At 40.1% G+C, this 21,343-nt stretch overlaps 1 protein-coding gene across 1 annotated transcript in view; it reads left to right on the top strand.

Moving 5' to 3' along the window:
- Positions 1 to 21,343, top strand: part of PHC3 (polyhomeotic homolog 3) — a 132,229-nt gene that overhangs the window by 93,519 nt on the left and 17,367 nt on the right. The window contains 1 exon segment of the mRNA XM_033958076.1: positions 8,241 to 8,400. Coding sequence (XP_033813967.1) covers positions 8,241 to 8,400 — 160 coding nt within the window.

Raw genomic sequence — 21,343 nt, 5'->3', positions numbered from 1 at the left:
GTCAATTTGGATACCTTTTGGGCACTTATACCTGTCTAACTCGTAACGTATAAGTTTCGTCTAGACAGTCTCGTCAAACATTCGATTATCCCTGCAGGATAACTAAGTCTAGGTCAGCCCACATCCCGCCCTAACTACTCCTCCAAAAATGCCCCTTTCAGCTCTAGCTGCACAGTGGGATTCAAAGGCCTAAAATGTCCCTGGATACGTCTAAAAAGCTGTTTCGATTATCGACCTGTCTTTTAGATCATCTTTTTTTTGTAAATCTTTATTGACATTTCAAACTTTATAATGTATACAGTTGAAGAATCAGAAAAAACTGTTATGAAAATACATTATCATCACATTATTACATTGAACAATTTTTTATCCCCTTCTTATCTTAATTATAAACAATAATATTATATATTCACTATAAATATAATAATAATTTTAAAAAAATTAATTTTACTCTTCCAAATAAATATTCCACCCCCCCACCCTCCCTGGATGTGTAAAGGAATCTAACGAGGAAAAAAAATCATAATAAAGTAATAAAATTAGTCAATGGACCCCATACTTCATTAAAGGACTTGCTCGTACCTAAACGTTCTGCCATTATCTTTTCATATTTATATGTTGTACACACAGTTGCCCACCAAAAATTGAAATTAATCCTATCATGATTTTTCCAATTGTATATAATCATTTGAACTCCTATTCCTGTCAAAATCATTAAAAGGCGACTTTTATTTTTATCTAAAGTGGGTTTAACATGGAGAATTGTTCCACATATTATCGTCTCATATGTCAAGGGGATAGACGCTTCAAGAATAAGATTAATTTGTCCCCAAATTGACTTCCAAAAACTAAGTATCAATGGACAAAAATATATCAGATGAACTGCAAGGTAATGGCAGAATAGAAATCCCTAATGTAATGTAATGTAATGATCCAAAGTCCCTATATCAATATGACAATGCCAGCATCTATTAGATTTAGAATTATCTATTCTATTTAACTGAACTGGGGACCAGAAAATCCTATGTAATAAAAATAACCATGTTTGTATCATAGATGCTGACATTGTACATTTCAACCTCGAAGTCCAAATTCGTGGCCAACGAGATACAGAAATATACTGTTTTATCTCGAAACTCCAAATGTCTCTAAGACTATTTTTTGGCTTCTTAGTTAAAAATCCAGAAATCAATTTGTACCACTGGGCAGCCTGATGTCCTACTAAATCTGTTTGGTAGCAAAGGATCTGCAAGCTGAAATAAGTTTTTTAAATTTTTCCATTCAGGGAACCCACTCTGAATAGCCTGCTTCAACTACAACCATCTATATTGTTGAGACTTTGAAAATGCCAAATGAATGCTGCAGTTGTGAAAACTCAAGCAGTTTACCATTAGATATAACGTCATCTAATGTCCTAATATTTGCCTGCATCCAATTCTTCCAAGCGATCCCAGCACCGCCTATTTGAATCTTGGAGTTTAACCATAAGGACTGTAAAGTAGAATTCATTATTAGAACCTCTGTTAATTTATCAATAAATTTAATTGTTTTCATCTAAGTGCTGACTTGGGCAGGTTTTTAAATGTATTTAAGTTTCGATTATGAGCCCCAGAGCAAATAGCTCTGAATATAAATACCAAACAAAACATGCACAGATAAAGGACTCAGATATTAAAAAGACACTAACTGCAAAACATATGAAAAATTACCATAATCAACTTTTTTTTTTTTAAATTGAAAAGTACCTACAACCAGAACCATTTCAACAGCAACTTCATTCAGTCATCAGTATTGCCGTATATTACATCTGTCACATAACATGGCTTAAAGCTTTTTACCAAAACAAATGGAACTTTTAATATAAAACTTAATAAATCATTTTATCCAACATACTAATCCGTACAAGGTTCGATAATCTGTAGCAGGGAGGAAAGGCCTCAGACTATATGTCCGTATCACATACCAGACTCACAACCATTCTGCCAATGTGGACAAAAAGTTTCAATCACTGGCCTTCCTCCTACCACCTCCTGTGCAAAATCACGCTTATATTATATAAATACTACAAAATATGAAAAACCACTTATCTCAGTGGCATCAGACGAATCATCCTAAAAACTAATTCTGATTCTTTCTGATTCTGATGAGCTCGTTTCGCAATATCTTCTTCAGAGAATCAGAACAGACATCAAAGTACAGAATCAACTTGTTCTCATCCAGATTTCATGGGAACATAGGCTCTGGGGGCTTCAGAAACATTCAGACCTCCCATTGAGTGTTTCAGGCTTTGGAATGTTTAGACATATATAATCGTATGCAAGGTTTGGATTTGGCTCTACAAATAAATGACCCTCAGCTCCCATGGCATACCTGTGGACTAACCGTGGCACAACAGCATGCCACAACACACAGTTTGAAAAATGCTGATTTAGCTGGAGTGGAAGCGGCTCCTCACTGGTTCCGACCTGGTGCCTTTTTAAAATGAAAATTACCATAGTCTGCAATAAATTATAATATTAACATAAATTCTTAGTGCAACGAAGATGAGTATCGCATTCTGATATGAGGCTGATGTAATGTCATTCACCCTGAGGTTCTGTTAATTCGATGTGCCAGAGCGCTAAAATTGCTTACCAAGAACAACCTTGAAGAGAGCAGACATTCTTGTGAGGATAAAGAGACCTTCAGAGATTACATGTATCTGGAGCGAATCCCAGAAAAACATGGATTGGAGCCAAATCCAAACCTTGCATACGATTATATATGCCTAAACATTCCAAAGCCTGAAACACTCATCGGGAGGTCTGAATGTTTCTGAAGCCCCCAGAGCCTATGTTCCCCTGAAATCTGGATGAGAACAAGTTGATTCTGTACTTTGATGTCTGTTCTGATTCTCTGAAGAAGATATTGCGAAACAAACTCATCAGAATCTGAACTAGTTTTTAAGGATGATTTGTCTGACGCCACTGAGATAAGTGGTTTTTCATATTTTGTAGTATTTATATAATATAAGCGTGATTTTGCACATTACATAGTGTGATTTTGCATAAGAGGTGGTAGGAGGAAGGCCAGTGACTGAAACATTTTGTCCGCATTGGCTGAATGGCCATGAGGCTGGTATGTGAAATGGACATATAGTCTGAGGCCTTTCCCCCCTGCCACAGATTATCTAACCTTGTATGGATTAGTAAATTGGATAAAATGATGATTTATTAAAACTTTTTACCAACATTTATTTTTCATTTTCGCTTGCATCCCTCTTCTTTCATGCCTCAGTTCTCCCTCTTCAGTCCATTAATTATGCATATCAATCCTATTACATCTCCCAGGGGAATTAAGAACTACTCAACTTCTTTTTAGTTTCACATTTCAAGTTTAATAAGTCTTGATATTTTATTTATTTATTTGGATTTATTAACTGCCTTTATGAATCTCTACATAAGGCGGGGCCTTTCTAGATGATTTACAATAGTGCATTCATCATTTGAAAAATATAAAAGGAACTACATGAATTGACAGGAGAGAATAGAGGTAGTTTAGATTAGTTATGCAGGTCCAGTCAACCAGCAAGTTAAGGACTAAGGAGCCAATCTTCATCAAATCTTAATAGTCTACAATCCCGCTGTGTGTTCTGTGCAGCATTGCCACCCAAACTGGCTCCCAATTTTCTGAAACTTGTCCATTTACTTGCCTGGTTTCATCCTATGAGCATTTTCTCTAATACCATCAATCTAAACAGTATTTTCCTCTGTAGTGTTATATTGTATGGTTCTCAGGTCCTCCAGTGCAATAAAATGCATTTTGGGGCTAACAAAAACATAAAGGTTCAGATTTACTATTATTTTAATTTGCATTTGATGCTTACTAGATTAAGACAGAATTGCCAATGCGTTGATTATATCACTATGTTGTTATTAAGATGGTTTGGCATGCATTGCTATGCATCCTATGTTTATGATTTTTGTTTCTATAAACTTCAATAAAGATTACTTGAACTTAAAAAAAAAATGCTGTCCACAAGGGTAATAAATAAACGTTTGATAATCATTCCACCTGTATCAATTCTTCAACTGGTCTGATAAATGCATGTATCCCAGGAGATCAGCACTCGTCGGCATGTATTAGCTCTAGAATTACCACAGTTATCCAAGTAACAAATGAAGCGATCAAAGGAACCATAACTAATTTAATGAGCCATTCACAGTTTCACTGTCTGGCTGTGTGTACTTACATGTGCATGGCTTAATCTTTGAGACAAGCATATGCCACTGGCAGAATCAACCAGGCATGATACCTGGTTGATCCTAACAAAAACATAGAACAAGAGGGTCTTCTCGCCTTTAGTTGTATCATCTTCTAAAACAGTAAAGTTTGCAAGTACAAGTAGCTATAATTGCATTGGCAGCCTCAATTGTTAAAGTTGATTTACATGTTGAGTAATTGCTGCCCAGAATAGGTACAGAATGTACAACTCCATAAAAAAAAAAATCTAAAGTAGCTGCTGTCTCTCCACAATTTACACACATATTGTCTGCAGTAATACCCATCGTAACCATGTTCCTGGGGCGATATAGGCTCTAAAAACAATTTTGGAACCTTGTCCCTGTAACCCCTCATTCCAAACAACTTAATCAACATACCATATGCAGAATCAAATAAGAAAACATAGCCTGTAGTATGCAAATGATAATCTGGAAAATAATAAATGTCTTAATGTCAGAGGTCTGATTGGTATCTTTTATAGGAAGAATTGCATACATGAAGAAATAGAGAATGGCATGTGAAGTTAATATTTACATAAAAAGTATTGATTAAAAAAATAAAAAAAATCTCCATGAAGACACTCCTGTTGCTCTCTCTCAGGTGACCTCAATCAGAGAGTGAATGAACTCAGCTGCTCACATTATGTTCAAGCATTGAAATTGCCCTGACATGGATTTCTTTGCAATTCAGCACAGCATGATGTGTCTGCAGTTCTGTTGAAGGAGCTTGGCTACAAAAAGGTTAAGTTCATGATGTGTTCTTAAATATCTTGGAACGAGATCTTCTTTATGCCTTTTCACCGATTCCCCTCCTCTCCAGGTGTCATTCAGAAACTCATGCAGGGTTCTGCTCACATGATTCTTTTAGCACCACATTAAGCATGCCAGATGTGGTTGCCATGGCTCATTTCACTAGCAAATCAACTTGTTTGATCCTACAGGGGAGGCTTTCTCTAGGACCTCAGCTTTAAGTCTCTGTTACAGCATGGATACTGAAAGACAAGTGATTTCCCAGTTATATGTATCATGTGACATCCAACATATTCTCGTTGCCTTCAGAAGCTCCTCTACTGTGAGATCCTTTCATTTCAAATGAACCATTTTGCATGACAGGATGAAAATGACCATTAACCATTAAGCAGTTGCCTGGGACCTGAACACTCTTTCACCAGCTTCTGAAAGCTTCTTTGAGACCATTGGGATAAACATCCCTAAATTTCCTCTTCAGCCCAGAGAGCCAATGAACTCCAGCTCTCATGTACCAACTATCCTTACACCCAGTTCTACCCAAACTAGTAACACAGTAACATAGTAAATAAAGACCTGAATGGTCTATCCAGTCTGCCCATTAGTCACACTCGTTATACTATATATTCATTACTGTATTACCAATTGTGTCATGTCCTGACCTATATTGTGAATGTACTCTTGTAACCCGTTCTGGACTCCTTTTATAGGACAGGCTAAATAAAGGAATACATAAATAAACTGTCTTTTCTTTAATATTTCTGGGCAATAGACCATAGAAGTCCGACTGGTACTGTTTAGGTTCCCAGTGCTGGAGTTGCCATTGAAGCCCACTCCAGCCTATTCTAACCATCCTGTCACTGGAGCTTCTATCAAAGCCCTCCCCAGTTCATCCTAAACCAAATCACTATATATGGGACACAGACCATGCAGGATTACCCAGTACCAGCCTTTGTTTTATGCCATTAATTTTCTAATTAGAGATCCTCTGTTTTTATCTCACGCTTTTATAATTTCCGTCACCATTTTCATCATAACCACTTCCTCGGGAGGGCATTTCAGGCATCTACCATCCTTTCCGCAACAAAGAATTTCCTAACATTACTCCTACTCGTAAGTCTGCCACCCCGCTACCTCAATTCATGCCTTCTAATTTTACCATTTTCCTTTCTCTGGAAAAGATTTGTTTCTATAGTAATACCTTTCAAGTATTTAAACATATGTATCATATCTCCCCTATCCCTTCTCTCCTCTAGAGTATACATATTCAGGTCTTCCAGTCTCTTGTACATTTTTTGGTGCAAGCCCCATACCATTTTTGTCGCTTTTCTTTGGACTGCTTTAAGTCTTTTTACATCCTTAGCCAGATATGGGCTTCAAAACTGAACACAGTACTCCAGATGGGGCCTCACTAACGCCCTGTACAGGGGCATCAACATCTCCTTTCTTTTGCTGGTTATGCTTCTTTCTATACAGCCCAGCATTCTTCTGACTAAAGCTACCAACCTGTCACACTGTTTCCTTGCCTTCAGATCCTCAGACACTATCACCACAAGGTTCCTCTCCCCATTTGTGCATATCAGCCTCTCATCTCTCAGCACATATGGTTCCTTCAGATTTCTACTCCCCAAATGTATCACTCTACTTCTTCACATTGAATTTTAGTTGCTAAACATTATAGACCATTCTTCTAATTTTTGCAGATCGTTTTTCATGATTTCCATGCCCTCAGGGGTGTCCACTCTGTTACAAATCTTGGTATCATCCTCAAAAAGGCAAACTTTACCTTCTAACCCTTCATCAATGTCGCTCACAAATATATATATGCCCCCACCTGAAATTCCTCCTGAGTCATATCAGAATTTCATCTCAACCATTCCATCATTCTGCTTGTTTTCTTCCAAAAACCTCATTCACACTAAGATGAAGTCCTTCACTCCCTTGATTGTGGATAGCCAGTACTGTACTACCTTCAAGGCACCCAAAACCATATAAAACGCTTGAAGTTATTTATTTATTTTGCTCCCAACAAACCTGGTACACATGACATGAAGTGTGTACTTTCCAACAGGTGCAAATTGCTTTACCTTTTGTCATCCAAACTATATTGAGGTGCAGCAAAAGCAACTTCCATTGCTAATCTTTGTTTGACTTTTATGATTGAAATCTGAAAAACCCTGACATGGTCTTCAGTTCATATTTTCAAACACTGCTGTCTGGATTTCTTTGAACAATTAGTACTTCAGAATTTTTTTTGCCTAGTTCATTTCAGCAATAACCATCCAGGACTATTTGCTCTGGATTGTCTTAAAAGGCAATTCTACATATAGGCAACTTTCATTTCTGTAGCCATAAGTATGCCAGAATTCCTTGCTTTTTAATAGAGTAAGAGGAGTTGCTTATCTGTACTCAGGATTCTCTCCATAGATAAGGAATAGAACCACACTTTCTTTCCTGCTTTATCCTCTCATTTGAAGATCTGGTAGTTTTAATATTGACTGAGGCACAAGATGAAGCCATGGCAGTATAGGAGCCCCTGCTTATGACTATTGGAGCATCAGAGTAATGTCCAAGGGCCCACAGCAATAGGGGGTCCACTTTCTCCAAGCCTCTATTCATTGTAATCAGTTTTGTTAGGTGATTGGGATCCCATGACCCTTATTGCTTGGGGGCCCAGATCACTGTCAGAAGTAGCATAGTAAGGTGGGGGGCAGTGGGCAGAGCAGCCCAGGCACTGTCTTGTTAGCACCTTTCTGCCCCCTCACGCCATGCTCATGCACTCTCTTACCTGCCCTCCTTACCTCTTTAAACCTTTGCCAGCACAAACAACTTCTCTGGCCTGCTGCTCATGCCAGCCTGGCTCCCCTCTGAAATTATTTCTGGGTCGCAGGGCCAAGAAGTGACATCAGAGGGAAAGCCAATACCACCACAAGCAGCAGGCTGGAGAAACTGCTTGTGCTGATGAAGATTTAAAGAGGTTCAGCGGGAGGGCATGGTGGATGCAGGGGAGGCGGAGAGGAGGGCATGGAGGAGTACCATCACCCTGGGTGCTCCCCCACCCTTGTTACACCACTGATTGTCAGTCTGTGCCTGTGATAAACTTCCAGGCTTTTCAGGGCTCCAGGAGCGTGAGTATCTGAGCCTGATCCATCAGGATGATGTCACCAGTCAGTGAACTCCCATTATAGGTAAGCAACACCTTATTTTTCCTTGGTCTTTTATTTATAACAGGTAAACCGCTCCTCTCTTCTCATTGAGCAACCTGTAAACAGAAGACCCCATCCAGAAGATCAGATGACAAGTATCAGTTGCATTCCATCAGAGCTACAAAGCACTGCCAAACATCCAGAAAACTCCACAGACACTGATATGGATGATATCACTGCTGATGGTTGGTAACTTTCTTACAGTAGTTTATTCCTTCTGGCTCTGCTGCTTTTGCCCTCTTCCTCTGCACCCTTGGTCTTCATTGACAGCCAGCAATAAAAGTGAGATTTTACCAGTACACTTCTTTTTCAGGCCTGTGTGAGGCCAACTTTTAACTATTAGGAAGACTAGGCAGCCACTGTCCAAGCAAAACAGAGGTCCTGACAGCAACAGAAACTCAACCATTGGGAGATGGGCGATTTTGAAATAGATAGGTAGGTAGCCTTATCTATAACTATTTATGTATATCTTATAGACCATCTTCTCTGATCAAAATAAAATATAACAATAAAAACATGGGGGAAATTCTATAAATTGGCACAGTATTAGGTATCACAATGGTGCATGGCGAGTGCCAATTCTGTAATGGCATCTGGACATGCCTAAGCCTTTATAGAGTGCTAGCATAAAACCACACCAGTTTTCTGAGATGGTTTTCAATACAGACATATTTATACCAGACACATTGGTACTTGACTGGATCTGATTATTGAATGTGCTATACCATCTTTTTCTTTTGCACATTGCAAGTTTTATTTATTTCCAAGTTTATTTACATAGAAACATGACGGCAGATAAAGGCCATGTGGCCCATCTAGTCTGCCCATACACAGTAACCATTATCTCTTTCTCTCTCCGAGAGATCCCACGTGTCTATCCCAGGCTCTCTTGAATTCAGACACAGTCTCTGTTTCCACCACCTCTTCCGGGAGACTGTTCCATGCATCTACCACCCTTTCAATAAAAAAGTATTTCTTCAGATTACTCTGGAGCCTATCACCTCTTAACTTCATCCTATGCCCTCTCATTGCAGTTTCCTTTCAAATGAGACTCCACTCATGCACATTTATATTACGTAGGTATTTAAATGTCTCTATCATATCTCCCCTCTCCTGCCTTTCCTCCAAATCTATTAACATAGTAGATAATGACAGATAAAGACCCGAATGGTCCATCCAGTCTGCCCTTCCTGATTCAATTTCAATTTTTTATTCTTAGCTATTTCTGGGCAAGAATCCAAAGCTCTACCCAGTACTGTGCTTGGCTTCCAACTGCCGAAATCTCTGTCGAAACTCACTCCATCCCATCTACGCCCTCCCAGCCATTGAAGCCCTCCCCAGCCCATCCTTCCCCCAACTGGCCATATACAGACACAGACCGTGCAAGTCTGCCCAGTACTGGCCTTAGTTCAATATTTACTATTATTTTCTGATTCTAAATCCTCTGTGTTCATCCCACGCTTCTTTGAACTCCGTCACCGTTTTCCTCTCCACCACCTCTCTCAGGAGCGCATTCCAGGCATTCATCACCCTCTCCGTAAAGTGGAATTTTCTAACATTGCTTTTGAATCTACCACCCCTCAACCTCAAATTATGTCCTCTGGTTTTACCATTTTCCTTTCTTTGGAAAAAATTTTTGTTCTATGTTAATAACCTTCAAGTATTTGAACATCTGAATCATATCTCCCCTGTCCCTCCTTTCCTCTAGGGCAGTGATCTCAAACTCGCGGCCCGGGGGCCACATGCAGCCCACCAGGTACTATTTTGAGGCCCTCGGTATGTTTTTCATAATCACAAAAGTAAAAGAAAACAGTTTCTTGATCATATGTCTCTTTAGCTATAAATTACAATATTATTATTAAGATTTAGCCAAAAGGAAAGATTTATAAACTATAAAGAGTTTTACCCCATGCAAAATTGTCATTTCTTTAATAAGACATTAACTATTTTTTCTGAGGCCCTCCAAGTACCTACAAATCCAAAATGTGGCACTGCAAAGGGTTTGAGTTTGAGACCACTGCTCTAGGGTATACATATTCAGGGCTTCCAGTCTCTCCTCATACTTCTTCTGGCACAAGCCTCCTATCATTTTCATCGCCCTCCTCTGGACCGCCTCAAGTCTTCTTACGTCCTTCGCCAGATACGGTCTCCAAAACTGAACACAATACTCCAAGTGGGGCCTCACCAATGACCTGTACAGGGGCATCAACACCTTCTTCCTTCTACTGGCTATGCCTCTCTTTATACAGCCCAGCATCCTTCTGGCAGCAGCCACCGCCTTGTCACAGTTTTTTCATCTTTAAATCTTCGGCCACTATCACCCCAAGGTCCCTCTCCCCATCCGTGCATATCAGCTTCTCACCTCCCAGCATATACGGTTTCTTCCGATTATTAATCCCCAAATGCATTACTCTGCATTGAATTTTAGTTGCCAGGCATTAGACCATTCCTCTAACTTTTGCAGATCCTCTCTCATATTTTCCACTCCCTCTTCGGTGTCTACTTTGTTACAAATCTTGGTATCATACGCAAAGAGGCAAACTTTTCCTTCTAACCCTTCAGCAATATCACTCACAAACATATTGAACAGGATCGGCCCCAGCACCGAACCCTGAGGGACTCCACTACTCACCTTTCCTTCCTCTGAGCGACTTCCATTAACCACCACTCTACTTCCATTAACCACCACTCTCTGACATGTGACAGCCAGTTTCTAACCAGTTCACCACTTTGGGTCCTAACTTCAGCCCTTCAAGTTTGTTTCAAGAGCCTCCTATGAGGAACCGTATCAAAGGCTTTGCTGAAATCTAAGTAAATTACATCTAGCATTTGTTCTCGATCCAGCTCTCCAGTCACCCAATCAAAAAATTCAATCAGGTTCGTTTGGCACAATTTACCTTTTGTAAAGCCATGTTGCCTCAGATCCTGTAACCCATTAGATTCAAGGAAGTACGCTATCCTTTCTTTCAGCAACACTTCCATTATTTTTCCAACAACTGAAGTGAAGCTCACTGGCCTGTAGTTTCCCGCTTCATCCCTGTGACCACTTTTGAGAATAGGGACCACATCCGCTCCTCCAATCCCCAGGAACCACTCCCGTCTCCAGAGATTTGTTGAACAAGTCTTTAATAGGACCCGCCAGGACCTCTCTGAGCTCTCTCAGTATCCTGGGATGGATACCATCCGGTCCCATCGCTTTGTCCACCTTCAGTTTTTCAAGTTGCTCATAAACACTCTCCTCCGTGAATGGAGCAGAATCTACTCCATTTTCTCATATTACTTTGCCAGACAATCTCGGTACTTCTCCAGGATTTTCTTCCGTGTACACAGAACAGAAGTATTTATTTAGCATGTTTGCTTTTTCCTCATCACTCTCCACATATCAGTTCCCAGCATCTTTTAATTTAGCAATTCCATTTTTCATCTGCCTCCTTTCACTAATATGTCTAAAAAAATTTTTGTTTCCCTTTTTTACATTTTTAGCCATTTGTTCTTCCGCCTGCGCTTTCGCCAGACATATCTCTCTTGGCTTCTTTCAGTTTCACTCTGTAGTCCTTTCTACACTCTTCTTGGGGGTTTTTATATTTCACAAACGCCAACTCTTTTGCCTTTATTTTCTCCGCCACTAGTTTGGAGAACCATATCGGTTTCCTTTTTCTCTTGTTTTTATTTATTTTCTTCATATAAAGGTCCGTAGCCATTTTTGTCACTCCTTTCAGCTTAGACTACTGTCTTTCCACTTCTCTTATGTCCTCCCATCCTAACAGCTCTCCCATTTCAATAAAGTCCATACGTTTGAAATCTAGGACTTTAAGTATCGTGCGGCCGCTCTCCACTTTAGCCGTTATATCCAACCAAACCGTTTGATGATCGCTACTTCCCAGGTGAGCACCCACTCAAACATTAGAGATACTCTCTCCATTTGTGAGGACCAGATCCAATATTGCTTTTTCCCTCGTGGGTTCCATCACCATTTGTCTGAACAGAGCCTCTTGAAAGGCATCTACAATCTCCCTACTTCTTTCCAATTCCGCAGACGGAACATTTCAGTCTGCATCCAGCAGGTTGAAATCTCCCAACAGCAGCACCTCCTCTTTCCTTCCAAACTTTTGGATATCCACAATCAGACCCTTATTAATTTGTTGCGATTGAGTCGGAGGTCTGTAGACTACACCCACGTAGATAGAAGTACCATCTTCTCTTTTCAGAGCGATCCATATCGCTTCTTCCTCTCCCCAGATCCCTTGCATTTCAGTCGCTTGGATATCAATCTTTACATAGAGAGCTACTCCTCCACCTTTATGACCATCTCTGTCCTTCCTAAAAAGATTATATCCCGGTATGTTTACATCCCATGCATGGGATTCACTGACCAACGTCTCTGTGATAGCGACAATATCCAGATCTGCCTCTAACATCAGGGCTTGCAGATCATGAACTTTGTTGCTTAGACTGCATGCATTTCTGGTAATTGCTTTCCAGCTATTTTTTAGTGGCAATCTCCTTTTTCGTATAGATTTTTGTTTCGTTTCATTTTCCGTTGCAATGCTAAGAAGTGAATTGTTGATATTGTTTACATTGCAATCTTTTATTATCATCACATCTTTTCTTTTGCCGGGGGTGGTCTCTATAATTGTCCTTCATACATACACCACCCCCACCTTCTAGTTTAAATGCTTAGAAACATTGTCTAAATTTCTCTACAAGGTTTCTTTTTCCTGCTTTAGTAATATGTAGCCCATCACTGCAATATAGCTTCTTTTCCTTCCACGTATTTCCCCATCCTCCTATGTACCTAAAACCTTCTTGATGATACCAGACCTTGAGCCATCTATTAAAGTTCTATGCGTTTTTTACTCTTTGCTCTCCCTTTCCATATGCAGGCAGTATTTCAGAGAAATCTATAGTCTTTCAAGCCCTCACCAAGCTCCTGAAAAGCTTTCTGCACTGCAAGTGTGGAGTTGTTGGCCTGGTCATTTGTTCTCAGATGGATAACAACATCAGTGTTAAAATCCTTAGTTTCTTCCTTAATTATAGTCAGTATTTGCCTAGAACTCCTGGTAGCTGAGGATCCTGGAAGACATTTCACTATTTCACTCGTCTTGTGTTCCAAGGTTAATGCCTCTGATGATGGAATCCCCCAACAGCAATAGTTTTCTGTTATTGGCTTTTTTATTTGTGCTTAGGGTGCGCTTGTTCTCTTGAGTTACCTTCATTGGTTCCAGTCCCACCTCCCTTCTGTTTTCCTGAGTATCGCAGTGCACTAGTGGAGCGAAGGAATTCTGTAGAGGTAATATAAGTGAAGGTGGATGTTTCTGTGTTACATGTCGCAGTCTTCCTGAGCCTACTGTGACCCATTTATTCCTGGGCTGTTTTATTCTTTGAGGTAGAGGTGGTAAGTTGGTATGATTTTGTGGAGTGATGGAAGCTGCTTTAATTGTATTCAATTCCTGTTTAAGTTTGCAGAGCTCCTCCTTAATACTAGCAAGTTGAAGACAGATGGGCCAAGCCTTAAGCCTCCAAATAGTGTGTCTTGGAATTAAAGCACAACACTGATTGCATAGAATAAAGGTCATCTTGATTGGTTGTGAAGTGACTTGATTTGAGTAGTCTAATTGAGTATACAGATTGAGATCTTTATGTCTGTCCCCATACACCTTATCACAAAGACCACACACCATTTTAGTTGCCTTCCTCTGGACCGACTCCATCCTTTTTATATCTTTTTGAAGGTGCGGCCTCCAGAATTGTACGCAATATTCTAAATGAGTTCTAGAGTCTTATACAGAGGCATCAATACCTCCTTTTTCCTACTGGCTATACCTCTCCCTATACAACCTAGCATCCTTCTAGCTTTCGCTGTCACCTTTTAAGCCTATTTGGCCCCCTTAAGATCATCAGATACAATCACACCCAAATACTGCTCTTCCATAGTGCACATAAGTTCTTCACCCCCTAAACTGTACCGTTCCCTCAGGTTTTTGCAGCCCAAATGCATGACCTTACATTTCCTAGCATTAAATTTTAGCAGCTAAATTTCAGACCATTCTTCAAGCTTCGCTAGGTTTTTCTTCATATTATTCACACCATCCTGCGTGTCTACTCTAGAGCAAATTTTGGTATCATCCGCAAAGAGGCAAATCTTACCCAACAACCCTTCAGCAATATCATTTATAAAAATGTTAAAAAGATTAGGCCCAAGAACAGAACCTTGAGGCACACCACTGGTAACATCCCTTTCCTCAGAGCGATCTCCATTGATCACTACTCTATATTGCCTTCCACTCAACCAGTTCTTGACCCAGACCGTCACTTTGGGACCCATCCCAAGGGCACTCAGTTTATTTATTAGACATCTGTGTGGAACATTGTCAAAGGCTTTGCTAAAATCTAAATACACCACATCTACCATACTCCCTCTATCTAATTCTCTGGTCATACAGTCAAAGAAATTGATCAAATTTATCTGACAAGACCTACCTCTAGTGAATCCATGTTGTCTCTGGTCCTGTAATCCACAGGATTCCAGAAACTTCATCATTCTCTGTTTTAAAAGCATTTCCATTCATTTGCTTACCACAGAAGTCAGACTTACTGGCCTGCAATTCTCTACTTCTTCCTTACTTCCACTTTTGTGGAGAGGGACTTCATCCACCCTTCTCCAGTCCTCTGGTACCACTCCTGACTCTAGAGACTCATTGAAAAGGTCAGTAAGTAGAGCAACCAGAACTTCCCTAAGTTCCTTCACCACCCTTGGATGTACACCATCCAGCCCCATCACTGTCTACTTTTATTTTAGCTAGCTCCTCACGAACACAACCCTCTCGGCCCCATCACTGTCTACTTTTATTTTAGCTAGCTCCTCACGAACACAACCCTCTGAAAATCAATCGTCTACCACTCCTCCATCCCTATTCACATTTGTCTTCTGTTGTCCCGCTCCTGGTGCTTCTGAGCTCATAGTGAGTTACAATTCAGATACTGTAGTTCTTTCCCTGTCCAAGGGGCTTGCCGTCTAAGTTGTATCTGAAACAGTGAAGGATGATGTGATTTATCTAAAGTCATGATAGTGGAAGACGTGGCATTTGAACCCTGGCTTCCCTAGTTCTCAGCCTGCTCCTCTAACCTCTAGGTTTTAGGCACATAAGGATGTAGTGAGGGCTATCAAATTTAAGTTGCAGTTTTGTGCTTTTATTGTATTTGTAGCTATATATTAAATTAATAGTTTCTCTTAATGCACATGGTGTTATGAATGGATAGTGTGACTGTAGAATAGAATAAATGAGTAGCACTTTTTTCACTTTTCCTTAAGAAAGCAAAATTACAGGGCTGCAGATGATGGGAGCCGAAAAGAAACAAAGAAAATAGTAGAATTAAGCCTATGAGGTTAAACTAGCCTGCAACCATTTTAGTGTATTGCTTAAGTCAGTGTCTCTCAAACTTTTTTAGCTCCGGCACACTAAACGGAGCAAATGTTTTGCGCGGCACACTAAAAGGAGCAAATGTTTTACGCGACACATTATAACTGAAATTATAAAATTGCAAAACCAACAAAAAATTAAATTTGAGAGTTATTTATTTAAAGTTCTTTAAGCTAGGTATGGGTAATTGTAACAACGGTGAAACTAAAGTAAATAGAATAGATTTACTAATCAATTGTGATCGATGTGCTTGTTTTTGAATGCAAATTAATTTGAAACACGGTTCAATAGTCGACAAGCAAACACGCATTTCATTATCCACTTTCTGCAGTCGTTCTCTTTTTTTTTCAATTTAATTCTGTCATAGCTGAAAATCCAAGTTCGCAAAGATAAGAAAATCCAAACGGTAACAAAGCTTTGATTGCTTTGTTGCTTAAGTTAGGATAACTACTGCATAAAAAATAAAAATACTTGCTATTAGTTTTCAAGGACCAGTCACATCAAAGAATGATGCTTGTCTGGGCAGTTGTATCCTTACACACGCAGATGCTCATAACATTGAAGGGAATTTTTTAAAATAAAGTAAAATTCTGGAATCTCTCGTAGCACACCACTGTGCCATGGCACACAGTTTGAGAGACACTGGCTAAGGTGAGGTGAGTTTGCAAGTTAGTAGGATTAAAGGCATTGTTTTTCATGAGATGTGTTTTCTTTCCAGTTCCACTCAAACACCCTCCAGCTACCAGCATTTGGCATGATGTCTAATACCCAAAAGATAAAACTGCTAACTTCCTAACACATAGTATATTCTGTGAAATTATTATTCAGAAAGCCCTTGACATTAAATATTTGTAATTTTATTCAGAAATATGTTTTTTTAGTATTGACCAAATGTGAATTTACAGAAATCTACACTTCTCTATGAATGCAAGAGCAAATTAATTGGATTCTACCGAGTGAAATTCAGTTCAGTGAAAATCATGGAACCATGATGCTCAAGAATGAGTTCCTAGAATTTGGATGAACCAGGGATGAAATCAAATACCAACTAATTGAGTAAATTAGCATGACACATTTGGGAGCAGGCCATGCATCACTGTTAGCTTTGATAGCATATTGCAAGGAAGATATTGTAGGCTCTAGTCCCAGTGGATTTCAAGGTGGGTGTATTTGCTCAAATGTCAAAAATGTGAGAGCACGTAATTATATATTTAAAAATGAAATCAAAATGCTGTTTGTTTAAAGTTCATTCTATCAAGCAGAATGATTGTTACTGCTTTTCAACATTAGTGAGGCATATCCTGAGAAACCTGTTTAGGATAATTGTATTGGTATAATCTTCCTTGCTGTGGTCTAATACCCCACTGATCTTTATTGAATGTTGCATTCTCCAATTTAGTATTTATAGTTTCCAATTGGTGTCAATCTGTCATTCTGCTGCTCTTTGAATGCTAGTCAAACTGGATTGTTATTGGTTATTTTAAATCAATTGCACCACTATTTCAAAAAAAGCTAATTTGGTGCTTTTGTGCAGCCACTCTTGCCTGATCTGTGATGTTGGCTGATCCATGGAACAGCCTCCCAGCGAGAGTGGTTAAGGCAAAAATATCAGCAGACCACAAGAGATTCTTGGTTGCAGAGAAATGAAAGTTAGAGCCAGAATTCAAGTGCAGCAGTGTTAAAATAGGAAGAGAAAATGAGCAGACATCTTGCAGTCTTTATCTGCTTTACAGTCTATGTTTGAATGTCACCACTGTTATTTAACATTGGAAAACATTGATAGCAATGTAGAACAAGACTTCTTGTAACTTTCCAAGGGTAGAGGAGTCACCAGTAGAAAAATGATCTTCACAAAAAGGTAGATGGGTCTGGAATGGCCTTCTAGAGGAAGTGGTAGTCAAAAACAGTAAGCCTGAGCTGAGCTTAAAGGATCCCCAGTTGTGAAGGAAAAAGATAGGTCAGCATGAAGGCTAGTTGGGTCTTAGTCCTTATCTACTATCATATGCTGTGTTTCTGGTGCAAAGGGTACAGGAGTCTTGATGTGGCTTATGTAACCCTACCTGCGAGCTTTTGTAGAAGGAGTTATATTTTCTTCGGCTCCACCTCCTGATCTGGGCTGCACTCCAGCTCCTCCCCAGTTGTTCCTTCTACATGTGAGTTGCAAGGTAGTTTTCTGATCTGCCATGAAATCATTTTTATTATTTTCAGGTATTTTATCCGGATTGTGAGGCTTTTGGTTCTCCTAGGACAGCTCTGACAGGGTCTGTAGCTACTAGGGCAGCCCTAAGGAAAACCTGCCTAGCCAGCCTGCACTAACAATTTGGAGGCTTGGGGACTGTTCCCCTCGTGGCAGAGCTCATTCATGGTTATCCAGAGCTTGAGCAGACTGTGTGGCCCATGTGCCATTCCTGAGGGCTTTACTGGGTGCCAGCTACATTTCCCTCCTCCCATTGACACACATGGAGCTAGGGGGTTTGAGGTCTGTCACATTTATCGGTTTGACTGACACCCTGAAGATACAAGCTTTTGCAGCCACTTACACATTTGTCTGAGGCAGAAGTCTTCTCTGTATGTAAGCTGGAGTCTTTGTATCAGAAGTAACTGTGAGTACAGGCTATTGTAGCCTATGGAAGACATCAAGGGTGGTTATAAATTGCATTTTTGAGGATTGCTCAGGCTTCCTGTAGGGTCCTCAGCCTCTAACAACGCTTCCCTGAATTTTTTGAACTGTAATTTTGCACTTCTGGGCCGTTTTTGATGCTAGAATGCTGTTGTAGCAGCCATTGGAGGTGGGGGCAAAAATCGCTCTAAGGTCTGTCTTAATATAAGTGCTCCTGCTACCAGTGTGAATTAAAGCATTCAAGGTAGCCAATGTGCAATGATGCTAACAAGATCTTGGCATTCAGCTGAACAGATAGGCCTAGTCCAGCGGTCTCAAACATGCGGCCTGCAGGCCACATGCAGCTCTCCAGGTGCTATTTTGCAGCCTGCGGTCTGGACGCGATCAAAACAGCATTTCTCTTCCCCCTTCCCTTCCTTTTGGAGCAGCAGCGTGTCTGGCTGGCTCAGTCAATCCACTCCTGCATTGGAAGCCTCTCTGACGTCACAACATCAGAGAGGCTTCAGATGCAGGCACGGATCTCGTGAGGAGCCGCCACCTGCGGCTTTGAACGGAACGATCAACTGAGCCGGCCAGACACGCTGCTGCTCCACAAGGAAGAGAATGGAAGGGGAGGGGAAAGAGAAATGCTTCTGCTGCATAGTAAAGGGGGACCCTAGGGAAATGCTGTTGCTGTACAGGGAAAGGGAGAGGGAGGGAAAGGGGAAGAGAAATGCTTCTGCTGCACAGGAAAGGGGGAAGGGAAATGCTGCTTCTGTTGCACCCAATTGAGGGAAGGAAGACAAGGGAGAGGAGAGGAACAAGAGAAGCCAAGTTCATGGGAGGGAGGGAAGGAAAGGAGATATCAGACCATGGAGGGGGAGGGAGAGATGCCAGGGCATGGGGGAAGGGAAGGAGACAGATGCCAGACCAGGGGAAAGGAAGGAAAGAGGGAAGGAGAGAAAGGAAGGAAAGAGATGCCAGACCATGGAAATAGGACAGAAGAAGAGAGAGAGATAGGAAGGGAAGGTAAGACATGGAAACGTAGATTTTGAAAAGAAAGCAGAAAAATTGAACATTAAGTTAATGCCAAAGATGGATGCAAGGCAGAGAGTGAAGATGGAGAGAAAAACAGTCAAAGGACAAGAAGGCCCTGGAAACATAGTTGAAAGCACAGAAAAATAAAGTCACCAGACAACAAAGGTAGGGAAAATTATTTTATTTTCAATATAGTGATTGAAATGTGTCAGTTTTGAGAAAGAAAATATATTAAACTTTAAATGTGAGGGCTGCAGAAAAAATAGAGTACTTGGAGGGCGCAGAAAAAATAGTTAATGTCTTATTAAAGAAATGACAATTTTGCATAAGGTAAAACTCTTTATAGTTTATATATCTTTCCTTTTAACTGTTAAAGGAAAGTTTTATAAACTATAAAGAGTTTTACCTCATGCAAAATTGTCATTTCTTTAATAAGGCATTAACTATTTTTTTCTGCGGCCCTCCAAGTACCTACAAATCCAAAATGGGCCCCACAAAGGGGTTTGAGTTTGAGACCACTGGCCTAGTCTGTGCAAGTTATGTTTGTGATTTTCTAGTTGTTTCATTTCTCTTGCAGCATTTTAAGAGAATATTCCATTTTGTCCACCTTTTACTGTGTGGTCATTAGTGAATCATCCATGTCTCTCAGTTCCTCCTCCATCTCATTCATAGTTGTTGTGAACTGGGCCACCTTAATAAAATATCCAGGTCCAGAGCTGCAAGGGTAACTTTTGTATTACCTCTCTCATCCTCAAAATAATGAGGGTGTAAAGATGGATACAAGACTGCTTACTCTGTCATCTATGTTGCATTCTTTTGGCCAGCACCTTCTTGCTCTCAAGTATGGTTCTTTTGGCTAGTGGTTTAAGTTAGTATCTTTTTCATCTTACAGGATTAATCTGACCACAGTGTCAATAACAATCCACTCAACCCTCCATAGCTATAGATTTAGACATATGTTCTCCAACATCAGGGCAGTTTAACAATCAGTGACCTGTAGGAGCTCAGCAGACATCCTGTTTCTAAAGCACATCACAAGATCCCCCACACCTGACTATTGTGAGCTCTACCCAGTGTTATTTTCTGTGGTGTATCACCTTCTTCCAGATTGTTTCTTTAGTCTAATAATTTGCACATTCTTGATCTGCTATCCCTTGACACCATCTTAAACTTTTTGTAATTTTTCTTGCTGTCATGTTTCAGTGTTTTCCCTTCTGCATTTTTAAATTTATTGTAATATGACATTTGTTTACACAGAATCACAAAATGATGGCTGATAGACCATATGGCTCATCCATATCAACAATTAATATCTTACCATCACTTCTTCTCCCTTAGAAATCCCAGTTTATTAAATGGAAAGGAGGGCAGTTTTCAAACTGTCCACATTGCTATGAAGTCCGTGCCTAGCTTCATTTTGAAATCGGTTCAGGAAAAAGTATCTGTACACTTACTCTTGATTTTTCCAAATGAAATGACATACAGTTTTGAAAAAAGAAACATTTGCACATTGTAGAAATCCCCACACTAGCTCTTACTTCCCTCATCCAAAGGCCTCCACTGAATGAGGATAAAAATGAATATTGTGTATGTACAATTCAGCCATATACAGAGTGGGCAATTTTCAGACACCTGATTTATGCAGATTAAACTCTTTACCAGTGGACATGGCTATGAAAATCACCATATGTGTATATTTTAACCTGTTCAAGCCCAAAGTACACCTATGCTAATAAAAATATGGCATACTAGCTTCTACAAAACAGCAGTATGGGTAAGGACTTTGATGACCAGAAGTACTGAAAGCACCATCAGAGACTGGAAAGACAAAGAAAGTGGCTCAGGATGGAAAGGAAAGAGCAGGAACTGCAGAGTGTAATGTATGTAGCACAAAAATAAAGCCCAGTTGTCTGCTGTCTGTTAATCCCTAGGCTGCAGGGCTCAGAGCTCTTGTTTGCTTCACAGCCACAGCTGATGTCTCTTTCTGCTATTAAGTATTTACAAGAGAACCCATGTCTTGGTTTGGACCTGAGCATTAGGCATTGATAACTTTTTCATGGTATACTTATC

Source organism: Geotrypetes seraphini, chromosome 9 (genome assembly GCF_902459505.1).
Source record: "Geotrypetes seraphini chromosome 9, aGeoSer1.1, whole genome shotgun sequence".
In the NCBI taxonomy this organism is placed as follows: Eukaryota; Metazoa; Chordata; class Amphibia; order Gymnophiona; family Dermophiidae; genus Geotrypetes; species Geotrypetes seraphini.
Note: the sequence above shows the minus strand (reverse complement) of the source record. Positions and strands in the feature narration are given on the sequence as shown.